Raw genomic sequence first — 14,317 nt, 5'->3', positions numbered from 1 at the left:
TGTCAAAAACAGGTCTTGTTTCTCAGAGGTGAGTAGACTATTTGCTCCTCTCTGGTCCAAGCAGCCTGCATCAATTTCTGCTACATGCACTGCTTCGAAGCAAGGAACAGGGAGCATCCAGACCAGACCTGTGTGGCTGAAATGCCTCTCCAAGGTGCAGGATATCTGAGTCTCCACAAATGGAGGAGAAAACTGAGATCCATTCTGTCACACCCTGGAGGAGAATCCCTGCTCCCAAACAACGACTTAGAAAATGAAGGGTGGGATGGGGGCAGATGCCAAGGACACTTTTGAAAGAAATGTCTGAGGTCACACTGCTCTGCATGGATCTCTGAAACCAGCATGCCTCACTCTGTCTCAGCATGTGCTTCTCTGTTTGGGTCTCCAGGAAAACCAGGCAGAAAAGACAAAAAGTCAATTGTTTTATAATTTTTTTCAGTTAGAAGTTTTCTGCTTATGCTTATCCAAGTCCTTCTATCCCAAGTGCTTATCCAAAGTGATTCTTGGGCAGAGAAGTTAACAGTATTAGTGGTAGTGAGTTATTAGGCACTCTCTCCATCACAGCCTCCAAATTTTTAGCGGCATGAAGTGCCCAATTAAAAAATTGGCGTAATTCAATAAAGATAATATAATCCAATAAGGAAAATATATTTCATTCCAGCTTTCCAAAAGTTACATATTTCCTTTTGTATAGTATGTTAGCCTTACCAGGGGAAAAACAATCTGCCTAGTGATACAGAAATGTGTAACGACAGCAGTCCAGAGAATATGCCAACGATGACTGAATTTGTTCAGCTCACCTTAGATTTGAATATTAGTTCAATATTTTATTTCCTTCAGACCTGGAAAATTGATTTCTGTCTATATATTGAATTTCTCTGAGGCTGCACATAACCCCATTGGCTTACTCAATTTTTTTTTTTTTTTATTACAACAAACATGTATCTCTACAAGACTGTTTAATTCATCATTTCACCATGCATATTAGTGAAGTCCGAGGGGAATTTTACTAAGAGGAATCACTGGTGTTAGTGCAGAATTCCAAGTATTCTAAAAAATCCTGACCCTGCTATGTATTGCTTTCAGTTATATCAAGCATGACTTTTTTCACACATTTCAATTAGTCTTATTTCCTCACTGACTAAAGCAGACTACTCCAGCCTATTGCCCCTAAATCTGGTACATTCACATAGCCTCTAATTGCTACTCTATGGTAATAATTTCGTATGTGATATGAGTTACAGCTACTAGATTTTGTGTTTTGAACTTTCTCATGTTCCTACTCATGTCTGGTATGCCAAAAATATTTGCATCAGCTCTGCAGAATTCTTCAGAGTATGTGGTAGTTTTGTGTGTCTGGGAATCTTCCATCTGGCTAGTGTGGGTTTCCTAAACACCATAAAACCCTGCCTGTGGAGATTGTGTATCTCTTATGGGCCCCATGGAGCTTTTAATCTGCTTTTAATCATTGTATGAGACAGCCAATACATCAGTCCTCATCAAGGAGTTTTTTCCATTTTGAATCCCATTTAATAAGTTTTGATCCAATCTGAAAACCAGAACCTTTGTTAATTTTGCATTCGTATCTTAAACTGCTACAAAAGTCGTCTTCCTTTGCTTTCCATTTCCTTCCATACAAACTCTGATATCCATTGACTTCTGTGGATTGCTATAGCAAGTACAAGATTCTTAGCACCTTGCCCTCACTCACTTGTCTTTTGAATGTACCCACCAGCATCTGTTTCTCAGCAAACTACAGGTCATACCCTTAACTGGGACAAATGAATGCAACTTAGTGTGACAGAGCAAAGTCAATTTGCTGTAACTAAGAAACTAGCTCTGTATCTACATTCTTCAACAAGACACCAGGACTTACTTTACATTTCAAAACGCCAGCACCACTTAAATTATTCCCCATATGATATTAAAAGATTACCAACTATTCAAACTCAGCAGAATTTCACAGCAGCAGGCAGCTCAGTAGTTATCATTTAAAAAAAAAATCACTTTTGGCATGTGCTAAATTATTTACTGACACAAATGAGCGAAACTATTAGTATCTATGAAATTGTACTCCTACCCTCCAGTATTTAATGTTTTGATCTGGCATGCACCAGAGTATAATTTTGTAAGTAAAAAACCAGCAAAAAAAAGCAATTTAGTTTTAATAGAAAAGTCTCAACATCTAAATATAATATCTTAATAAAGAAAGAGATTAAATCATATTTATTGTTTTGAAAGAAACAGCTCTCTCAAATTTAAAATAAAGCCAACTGAATTCTCTAAGACTTGGTGGTTCCTCCAAAACAAACAGCTTTAAGTCCCAGTGAATGTACAACTTGTTTCTTTTGTGAAGTGCTTCTGCCTGCAATTTCTAATTAACTAGCTCCATTCTTTCCTACAACAAGTAGCTCAACGCATACAAGATACAATGTATACTTCAGCTAAATATATGTAGGTATGATTTTAAAAGGAGATAACTAGTTAACAACATTTGCATGTTGCAAAGAGGCTCAATTAGTATAATAATTCTGAAATCTTGCTTTTAGCCTGTTCCCTGCATAGCTGTCCCATACTGAATACAATCTGCACACTAAAGATATGTTTGTAGTTAAAAATCTCCAGAGACTTTAGACCCATACATAAAGATACTTATTTCACTCTTTTCTGAGACACTGACCTGTATCCTCATTTAAAAATGAACACCACATCTTTATGTTATTAAATCTTTGTTTTGATCTATTAGTATTCACCAAAGTGCCATTTTATACAACCCCACACTGAATAGGCAAGGCTGGAGGTAACCATCTGCAGCTTTAGAGTCAGCGTTTGAATTGATGAAAAGAGCTTTGTGTTTTCATTGCCAAGTTTGATTCTTCCAGTCATTAGACATTCCCCTCAGATCGCATCAATGAAGTGAACTCCCTTACACCCATGTGTTAAATTCTCTTCTCCTCATGGTTTCCTTTGCCAGCTATACTCAAGAAAGACTGCTGGGTCTTAGCCACATTCTTCTCACAGCTGTGTTAAAAAAGAGCATCAGAGCTTCTTCCCAAAATCCATATGTGTATGTGGTCAGTCCCCTGTCGGAGGGTCACCTCACATTGTGGTGTGATTATTCAAATATTCATCCTTGTTCTTCAACTGCACAGCTCTGATCATTCTGGGAAAGATTAGACCCTCCAGCCAGCACTGAAGAACGTGTTGGACATTGATGTGAAATACACACAGCTCCCGCACTCAGAAGGCAGATTAGTTTTACTTGCAGAAGAGGGGGACACTAACTACTTAATAAATGCTTGCTTCTTATTTCTTTACATTTTTTGTATTGTTTTCATCCATGTCAACTGTTTGTTATTGTTGTTTCATAGATCAACTTATATATCAGCATCAGCTAAGAAAACAAGTGAACAAGTACAAAAGCAGAGAAAGCATTTTCAAAAAAGCTGGAGGGAAATTCAGGACTAAACAAATAAAGGATGTATTCCAGTCACAATGAAATTTAGGTGGTCAAAAAAACCCCAGACCCTAGGGGTAAAGCAATGTTATTAAGGATAGAATTTAATTCAGAAGACCACTTAATTTTCTTATGTATTAAATCAACTAAAAAATTTTATCCAAACCTGTAATTCTCCAGAATTCCTCTTTAAAAGAAAGAAAAAGAAAATTGAAAAGGTCTCTAATAAACAGTTAAGGACAAATGAAGCAATGACTTCTGGTTTAGATCACTTTTATATTAACTTTGTTCATAGTCAGAACTACCTTGACAAAGTACACAAGCAGGATCCTACTCACCATTTATGCTTATTTTCATACCTGTATATTTTAGTACTGCACTGCTACTTTGTGGATTATTTGTGTTTATTTTTAGAGGATTATACAGAAATTCTACCCACTCACCCTGCTCTGCCACTTCACACGGCTACACGACTATGCAAGTGTAGCTGTGCTCACATGCAGAGCTGCGCTTTACTGAGCTAGAATCATTAAATTATGAGAAAAAAATAGAAGCCCCCAAAAGACAAATTGCATTAAAATTCACTCCAGCTGCAAAGCTGTTGCAGAAAAATAGAACATTTCCTGGAAAAACATCAAAAGTGGCCTCAACCTTTACTGATAATTGGCTAATATTGATTTGGTATTACATTATAACCTGCTCTGATCTCACTGACATCAGCAACCACTCCACAATCCCAGAGGTTCCAGCCGGAAGGACATTTTCAAAATGCCTTGCTTCCTCTGTTGGCAGAGTATTAATTAATTCACAGGCTCTCTGAGCTACCTTCACCAGGTCAGCCCCATTTCACTGCTGGGAGTGCACCAGCTGGCTCCTGGCTTCTCAAGCAGGACAAACTTGCAGGGGCCTGTGGTACTACACCAACATCCCTGGTGAATTCTGTGCTCCTGTCCTAATTCTTTGTAACCACAAAATAGAAACATCAATTAAATACAGAAAATTATAGTCAGAGCTATTCCAGAGTATTGATTAAAAATATTACTGTGCAGAACATAATAGTATATTGAATAAATATGTATTGTTTTGTGTGTACATACATGTATTTATTTACACAGACCCCAGTTAGAACATGTACTTGCTTTATAAAGTATAGCACTCTCTTAAAAGTCTAAGCGTATCTTGATAGTGTCTCAAAATCAAAAGAGATTCAAGCAAATGCAGCTAAATCTATGTGGCCGCCCTCTGAGCATCGATCATAAATGTTTCTTGTTTTACACCAGCACCCCTGTTAGGATGGTGAATCATCTTCAGAGGCAAGAGCAGACAGTCTCAATTTATATCTCACACTGCAGCTAGCCAATGTGAGATGCTCACCCTACTTCAATATAAACAGATGTTTACTGCACCCAAGTTGACTATAAGTAGATACCAAAACATCTCACTTCTGGTTCACATCCCCCTGCTGTTTTGTGTGGGATAGGATCAAGAAATTTTTTAGATGCTTTTTGTCCTGATGGAAAGAACAGGGCCATTATTCTGACTCAGGTCTCACCTCTAGAAAGCAGCAACTACTGGTGGGTACACAAATGGCTGACACGATGCAAATGCTGTGGAGAATTACAACTCTCTTTTAAGCTCTGTATATCATGCTGAATGCAAACACTGAAGTTTTTAAGAATATTAAAAAATTCTTTAGTGTTGCCAGAGAACAGATTAGCAAAGGCAGTGTAAAACCACTGTAAACTACATTGTATGAAGATACAAAGTACATCTTTTCTCAACATTCTTAATTATAGTAATGTTCTTTCTTAATGAAGGTCATAATTATTTCACTATTCTGATTTTCAACTGTTGCTATTTTACTGAATAATATTGAGAAATTATGCAGCTGACAAAACTACTTCCTTCATATGTCAGAATTAAATTTTAGCTGAGCATTTAAAATAGTCAAGAAACCAGATTATTTTATAACAGTCTTTAGTCTATGAATTTTAGTGACACATTTTAAACAACATTAAGCATCCTCTTAAGGCAGTGATAATAATTAATACTACTGTAATTAATACCAAAAAGCCTTTCTGTTGACAGGTTTATAAATTGTCAGTCCTTTTTTGAAATGTAGAACATCCTACATCTTCTAAATAAAATGCTAAGCTAACAAATGAGTTCCTGCCTAATTGCCAAACACTGATTTGTATGAAGCAGTTGAGGTTACAAAGAAATAGGGAATTCTCAGCCCGGTTTCCCTGCTGATGAGTACGAACTGTCTGTGTAGCTCTCCCAGAGGTGTCAGAGGAATCTCTATAGTGTCACACAAGGGTTCTTAGCTCAAAGTAAACACACTTTCCACAAACTCAGCTGCTTAATCTGTTTGCAGGTTGAATTATAAGATGGGGGTGGATGACTCCGGGTGCTGGGAAGACGCGCAGAGCATTTCCACAGTTTCGTGGTAAAAAGGGCATGCTATTGTCATCAAAAGACTCCAACCAATTGTTTGATTTTGGTATAGGCTCAGTCGTCTGATCTTAACAATAATGAAAACTAACCTGACCAAAATTTTCCCAAGTAGTTGAGCATGTTAAATTACGTAAATTCTTTTCACTATAGCAGTGCATCACCACTACTTTAATTCAGTTTGTGGCTGCAGTTCTACTTTAGCCACCCTGGGTACATGGGATTAAACAAGATTGTTTCACTTTAGGAAAAAAAATAACAAAACCAGTAAAAACTCAACCTCTGCTTAAATAGCTATATTATTAAACATATAAAATTTATAAACATATAAAATTTATAAATAAAACTAGATGTAACAACTAAAAAAGTTAAAAAGTTTCTACCAATATTCTCTTTACCACTACTTAATTTTTAAAATAGGTTTATTTTTATCAAGCACACACCTCTCAAAGTTTCAAATATGTCTAAGCGCTCAGAATAAAGACTTGAGTGATTATCAAACAATCACTGGAGGATTTAAAGAGATGACTAAAAAGATGCATTTTCATAGATAAATACCTTAATTATATTTTATGTAGCTATGAATAAATAAAAGAGATAGGAATATAGCTATTTTTAAATAGAACTCAGCATATGTTTTTTTAAAGAAAAGCTTTTGTTAGGTCCTTGCAATATATTATAAGCCAATTTCTGGCTACTCTGTAAATATGTTGTAGACATTTAAGTTGAAGACATATATGGACAGACAGGACAATTTGCATCAGCTCAGGATTGACCACCTTGGAAGGACGAGAGAGGAGAATTTTGCACTTGATGAATGTAATGCAGAGATGAGAAGCGCCAGACTGTCAAGAGGCACAACTAATAACAAACATGACAATAAGTAGTTCACTAGAGATGAACTTCAGGTTTTGGAGTTCAGTAACCTTTTAACAGGGAAACTCATGATGGCAAAGAGAATACAATCTCTGTTCAACAACTCAGAGCCTTCCTGTGGCTCTCAGTGAGATTTTGAAGCCATCCCCAAACAACCCCATAAGCATTTACCATGGCATGAAACCTGCCAGATGTGTAACAGACCAAAAATGAGAACTGTACTATTCTACCATGCAATTATAAAGGGAAACACTCTGTAGCCATAGGATTGCCACAGGGTAAAAGAACAGTGAAAACCATTCATAAGAGATGGAAAGACTTTCTCTGTGCCTTGCACATGTAGGAAGCAATTTCCTTAACAGTAATGAGAGGTACCCTGACTTGCCTAATAGCACAAAACTGTTAAAATGATCAGCTTCACACTGAGTAGGAAATGAGCTGACAAAGGAAGAATCATTTTAAAGGACCTTTTCTGAGCACTGCCACACTTTCAGTTATAGACAAAATACCAGAAAAAAATGCTTCCTGTGGATTACAACTGCAATTTTTGTTGGAAGGCAAGTGACTCACTTTTGAACTTTTTCATTGGCCTCCTGCGAAGCTTCCAGGGCTTTCTGGAGCTTCAGCTCAGTGTGCTTTTGCTCGGATCGAGTCTGCTGCAGCTGAGCTGCCAGCTCTTCAATCTGGCCATAGGTCAGGGTCACAACATCCTCCCTTCCCTGCAGTCCACCTTCAGAAGTACTGAAAGCACAGCTAGGCTGGTTCTTCAGACCCAATCCTTCAGACAAAGACTTGTATAACCTGGGAAAAACAAATTATACATGTTAAATTTCAGTCTAAGGTTGAGCTGCAAGAATTAATTAATATATTCAATATGTCATATATTTGCACTCACATGCACTAGTAACAAAACAAATTATAATTCAGAAGTGACAGAGAACAAAAAGAATAAACCTTTTCTGCAATGCTCTTCTAGAAGTATGTAACAACCATAAAAATTTGAAAAAGTAAAAAAAAAAATCAGCAAAAACTCAAGAGGAAGTATGTTCCAGCTGTAGCATCTTGTTGAGCACCTCTGAGCTGCAGCAAAAAGTTTTTATTGTGATTTACATAAAGTTGAATTAATCAGTATAAGTTACTGATGTGTTAATAACTTGTGGTACATAGGACTCTCTTTTAGCAAGCAGAACCACCAGCTACAGGGGATTTATTTGCAAAAGAAGACTTTTCAATAAAATGAAAGGAATAAAACCAATACAATTCAAAAATTAAAATCAGTAAATCAGCAGGATTACTTAGTAATATGATTTATTGCACATGCTAATCAATTCTAAATGTCTCCATTCAGTTTTATCCAGGATTTTGAGGTAAGTTCATAGAGATTCCAAATCAAAGAGCACAGACCCAACACTCTTTCAGTGCACAAACCAGAATATAGTACTAAATGCTTTGTATTTGTGTGTCAGAAAGTTCTGGACAAACCAAACATTATTTCAGTGTGGATTTCTAGTAGCCATGTACACTGATTAAAGTGTTCAAGACAGTCTACATACCTGCTAGTATGCAATAGCATATTTTCTTCCTCTGCAGTTTATTAAGGTATTTGCATGGAAAACACTGACTGTTCCAACAGCCCATGAAGGAAAACCATAAATAAACTAAAACGTAATATACATGAACAAAGAAAATGTGGATGAACTAAGAGAAATGGAGCAGCTAAAATGTCAGAGTGTTGACATATCATCGTGCATACTACCTGTGATTATCTGAAAACAATGTGAAAAAATCTTCTCAATTAAATGAAGACATACTGAAAATATAAATATTCATAAAGGGACATAAAAATTCCCAAAATGGACTAATTAAAAAAAATTACTCTAGTAGTTGCACCTAAAATTTACTGACTGAAGTTCCACTACAGTTGAGCATTGATCACCATGGAAAAACACAAAGGTATGCAAATAATGTCGAAAGCAGGTTACTGAAATACCACTGCTGCCCACTTCTTGAACACCTGGCACAAGATTAAAAGAAAAAAAAGACATATGAGAAGCTAAACTGTTCAGTGAATATATGGGTCTGAAATATATGGTCAAAAAACTGGAGGATAGATTAAATATTCTACCTTGTTCACACCAGCTCAGAGTTTTTTCCCAGAATATATGAAATATAAAATAATTTATTTAGATCCTAAAATACTGGCTCTCTGTGGCTACAACCAGGCCCATTTTCGAAGACTGGCCATGAAAACCACATATATACTACTACAATTGCAATATAATATTACATGTCTTAACTCATAATGATTGCATCTGAGTGACCAATGGATTCTGACGTATACACTTTGTAACCAGTGTGATTCCTCCAGATAAAGGCACTGTAATTGATAGATCTTTTAACAATTTTTTTTTCCAAAAGCATGTAATTTCCAGACTTCCATCAATATGAATTTTGGTAAAATACTTTTATTTCATCCCTCCTGAAATTTACTAAATTAAAATTCCTTCATTCACTTGAAGATTATTTCTCCGTGCTATAATAAAAAAATAAATGGGAGTTCTAGGCCTGAAGAATGGGTCACAGAAGTATTTAAATAGTTCCTGAATTTCAATAATTCACATATTCTTGTTAGTAAGCCTTTTGCTTTACTGTGGCAACATGGCCTCTTTCCTGCTCCATCTTGGGTCTGAGAGCTTCAGGGACCTGCCTCAACTGTGTCGAGGCAGAAGAAAAAGTGACATGAATTGATATCACTTGTCCAGCTCAGTAGAGAGCAAGAGGTTTTCTCAGTCACCAAAGTCAGAGTAGCTTCAACCCTGCAGAGAAATATCCCCAGTTGTAACAGCTCCCAGAAGGACTTGACTTTGGCTGAAAATCAACTCTATGAAGTGCTGCTCCTAAACACTTCTCACCTTGCCAGGCATACTTTTGCTGCTAGGTGGGAAATGATTTTCCACCTGAAGCAATAACTGAACAACATAGCAAAACCTTCCTCCTAAAGGAACAAAAAAAAAAAAAAAAAAAAAAAAAAAAAAAAATCCAGCGAAAACCCAAACATTCCCTACCCATTCCCTCCCACTGCCTCCACCTCAGTGATAAACATGTCCAATGTTCCCAAAGGCATGTAGCTCTGACCTTGGTTTTCACCACGAATGTTTCTCACAGGTCCTGGAGACCTCTCAGGCCTCAGCCTGCACTCAGGATGGCTTTGAAGAGCGTCCCCTCATGCTGCTAAGTGCACTCAAGGGCCAGGCAGCATCAATACCTTGAAAATGCTACCTCAAAGGTGCTCTTAGGAAATACTGCAATAAGATGGTATCAAAAAAAAGCCCATAAGCCCTAAAAGGACTTTGAAATTTTGCTGTGAAGTGGAGGATATTAAATAGTCAAGTTTGCACTACATGTGAGTCAGGAGCCTGACAGCTGGTAGGCTGGTAACTAGATGACATTGCCCTACCATAGACAAATATTTTACTAGTCTTCCTCTGCCTGCATTTACACAAGGTAAGAGGACTGTGTTTTCTTCCCAGTACAACAAACCATCTCTCACTAGTTTATCTGAAGGCAGCAGCCAAAGGCAGACTCTGGCACGCAGGCCATGGACCATGTTACAGTGGGAATGCTCATTGCACATAACGCAGAGTATGCTCTTTGCACTGTCACAGTCCATCACAGAGTGTCACTCTCTTGTGTGATGTACCCATGCATTCATAGTCTAGAGCTCAGGCAACCTCAACCACTTGTTGAACAGAGGCCACCATTGATTTTCTTCTCTGTGGTGGTTGGGCATACAACTTCAGCATTTCACAGGACACTATGCTGACAGATTGGTTCTGATCATGCATGCCCAGACTCAATTACATCTGAGTATGGAACAACAGTGAGCGGCACCTTGAGTTTCAGCCTTAGGTCCTGAAATGATCTACAGAAATGTGCAACCTCTACCAGGGTCCTAAGAGCCTGGACACTAGATGATTCAAACATAGGTTCATTAGCTACAGTGAAAGCTTGAATTGACTACTGTCCACCTTAGAATTTCTATGTTTCAATGAATATCAATTTAAGGCCACTAGCAAACACATTTCTCCTCCTTGAGCCTCAGTCTTCTTATCTTTAAATAAGAGCGATCACAATTCTACCTTTGCAAAGTGCTCTGAGCTTCACTAATGTCAAGAGACTCATCACTGTTGAAAGAGCTAAGTTAGACGCAGCACAATCAGAACTTAGGACAAAACTAAATCCAGATGGTCTTCTGGTGATGCCAACCAGAAAACATATTCCTTTCAGCTTCATTTTTACTGTCCAGAGCCACAGAAGTACCCACACAATTTCCCTCTGATTAGCTTGGGAGGGGGAGTAGGACATGGAGTTAATAATCTGAGCCTTTCTTGAAGCTGAAGGACTACCAAGACATGCTCTCAAACAAGACATAAGTGGAAATTATGTTTATAATGCCTCCATTACAAACTCTTCATTTAGGGAGTTGAACTGTAATCAAATGTCTTCTGTTCACTTCATGCAGCCCCTGGGCAAATAGCTCAGATAGCACAGCCTCATGTGAGTGATAGGCACATGACATTCAGCACCACCTATCATTCCTCACATTCACCATGCCATCAAACGGTCTAGGACCTCCACAATAATAGTTTCGGATTAACAGTGTTTGGTTGAAACAGAGCAAAACATGCATGGGACTGATGAGTAGAAGGAAGTCTCTTTTTGAGGTGTCTGCAGTTATAGTGCTACTCCCTTCAGCTGGAGCACAGACCTGTGGTAATTGGGAGTGGGGCTGTGGCTGAGCCTCATCCCCAGTGGGCACAGCTGTGAGCAGCAGGTGAGCAGCACTGACAGCAATGAGCCATGGAGTGCCCAGGGGCACTGACCAACCACCAAAGGGAACAGAGGCACACAGGTGCAATGCATCAACATCAGGGGTATAAGAAGTTGGGCCAAAGAACAAGAAGGGCAGACACTTGAAGGCTTCTGATGTGGTATGGTGTTGCTCTGTGTGGGTGAATGCTTAAAGCCTTCTGAAATAGTATGGTGCATGGCAGCTGTCTCAGCTGTGGCATATGCTGTGACACAGACCCACAGCTAAGGAGCTAGCTTGTAGCTAAGAAATCCACCTGAATTCCCTGGGTACCTGATGGACCTGGGGCTGGGATCTCTGCTATCTCTAATTGATTAGAGACTGGAAGATTGCCACTTAATTTTCTTCTTACACAGAGATATAGTGCACATGAGTTCACAGAAGAGACTACTGTAGACTTTATGCTTTAATACTGAATATTACTTGCTACATGTTAACATTAATTGCACATCTTCAGGGTTCCACAATGTATCTGTGCTACTTGCAAAACACAGATTCACAGGCTCTCAGTTTTTTTCCATGAATTTGAGGACTGCAATACAGCAAACTATTGCAAGTACTGTTTGTAGTTTTCCCAAATTATGTTATTCCTAGAACCAAGCTTTCCATAAAAATGTTCCTATCACGTTTTGACAAAGAATTGGCTGTATTAGCATATTTTAGCCTAAGCATTTGCTGGGTGTACCATGAAGGCTTGCTTCTAACTAAGTAAAATTAACTCAAAATTAAAAAAAGAAAACGAAAAAAATGGTGAAGTGTTTACTTTATTCCACTAGATGCTACAAGTAAGAATTTTGCTATCTTGTATCTGTTCTTTATTGTCAATTCATAAGCTTTGGCTATTCTTAAATATTTGCCAATGGCTTTAGTTAACAAAATAACTTTAACTTAGTATTTGTAATACTGTAGTTATTCCCTACAGTAATGGATTATTTGGGTAACACTGCAAATAGAGAGGGAACCTTATCTATTAATCGAAGATGGAGCTGGCACCAAGAGTGACCTCAGTATGTGAATATAATGGGCACCTAAGATGGTGCCAGTGACTCCATGTTTTAATGTGTATCACAACCTCCTGTCTGCTCTCCCTGGGTGGTGCAAGCATTCAGCAGAGGCAGAGCAGCCCCTGGCTCAGCTGTGGGCAGCAGGCAAAGCGAGGGGCACGGCCGGCCCACAGACAGGAGCACGGCCACCTTCCCCTGGCCAGCCTGAGCTGGCAGCACCTGCGCCTCTCTGCCGGCTGCTGGGTTGACATGGATCACTGGAGGGGTGTGTACGTGGGTGGTGTGGAGCCAGCAGCTCTGGCCTGGGGCCAGCAGGGAAACTGCCGATGTCAGGGATTTGCAGAAACACGAACTTGGTGGAAGAGACACAGAGGATCTTGTCCTAAAGGTCAAAGCGATTTATTTTTTATACTGACACTGTGTTTTCAACAACATTTCTGACAACCATTTAAAGAACAGTGCACCATTCTCCTCAAATGTAAACTGAATTAAGAAAGCCGTAACTCTTGGAGGTGCACTAAAATAACAACCACTGGCATACCAACAAAATCTGGTAGAAAACAATGTACTACTTTGTAATTTAAAACACTATGTATTACTTTTTGTCGTTTTCTGATCATCCTTGCCAAGAGCTTCATCCTGAACACTGTCACTCATAAGAAAACCAGGGCATAAAGGAACATCAAGTCTTCTGACCAGACTTTTCAGGATCAGCTCCTACTGTCCCCACACACCCACCAACCCAGTCTAGACCTTCAGCAACCCCTTCAGTTCCCACTGGCTTGACAGTACTGCTGGTGTGAACATTTACTCTCCAAAGCCCCAACCACGGGAATCTTCCCTGATGACAAAGAATGGGGGCACTCAAGAGCCAGACTTTTCTGCCAGAAGCCTTAATCGATGATGCCTGTCATCATAGTTTGAATTTAGATTTGCCTGCAGAGCTAATAAAATCTAATGGAGATTTCTTTGTTAGAAATTAGGCATGAAGTTAAGGCTAATATGGCTTGGGCCTTTAGTTTCCTTTGCAGCTTCTCACTGGTAAAGATAATGGCATCTGGCTTCTATTTTACATGAGTGACCTACACACAGACAATTTTATTTCAAATTAATAAAATCCTTTGGCAAAAAGTAGGAATATTAGTGAATCAACTCAGATAAATTGCAACAATCCAGCTGAAATAAATAGGAATCCTGACCCTGAAAACTGAAAGTCAATGAATTGTCCACTCAGCGCAAAGGGGCATGCCATTTATAAATCTATATAAAAGAAATCTGATGGCACTGATGCATATCATAATGCAGGCATCAGAATCACCTGAAAACAAGCTCAATGTAATGACTATGTGCTGTTGACTTTTATTTTTGTCTCCAGGGAATAGTGTTTACTTTGCTTTAAAATTTATATGAGTCATTTTGTTATGTGCCTTTTTTTAATTAGTTGGAAAGAAATAGCCATTTGAGAAAGAGAGCGGAAATCAATTCTGATTCGATGCCGATAGCTACTGTGCGATGTAAACTGTGTGTTCTTTCTAATTAAATGTAAACACGTGCAGTTCTAAAGTCCAGCAGTGATGACAACTACTAGAAAGGATTGCCTAAGACCTGGTCAACTGATCCTTGTGAACCTTTTGTTCATACCGTAGGCGAACTTGT

The 14,317-nt window shown here is 38.5% G+C and overlaps 1 protein-coding gene across 4 annotated transcripts in view; it reads right to left on the bottom strand.

Annotated features, from left to right (window-relative positions):
- The window catches only part of MIPOL1 (mirror-image polydactyly 1), a 185,095-nt gene that overhangs the window by 16,518 nt on the left and 154,260 nt on the right, over nt 1-14,317 (bottom strand). For all 4 annotated transcript variants that reach the window (XM_058026968.1, XM_058026969.1, XM_058026967.1 and 1 more), the window contains one exon: nt 7,358-7,588. In XM_058026968.1, coding sequence (XP_057882951.1) covers nt 7,358-7,588 — 231 coding nt within the window. The remainder of the gene's footprint in view (nt 1-7,357; nt 7,589-14,317) is intronic.

This window comes from Melospiza georgiana, chromosome 6 (assembly GCF_028018845.1).
Source record: "Melospiza georgiana isolate bMelGeo1 chromosome 6, bMelGeo1.pri, whole genome shotgun sequence".
Taxonomy (NCBI): Eukaryota; Metazoa; Chordata; class Aves; order Passeriformes; family Passerellidae; genus Melospiza; species Melospiza georgiana.
Note: the sequence above shows the minus strand (reverse complement) of the source record. Positions and strands in the feature narration are given on the sequence as shown.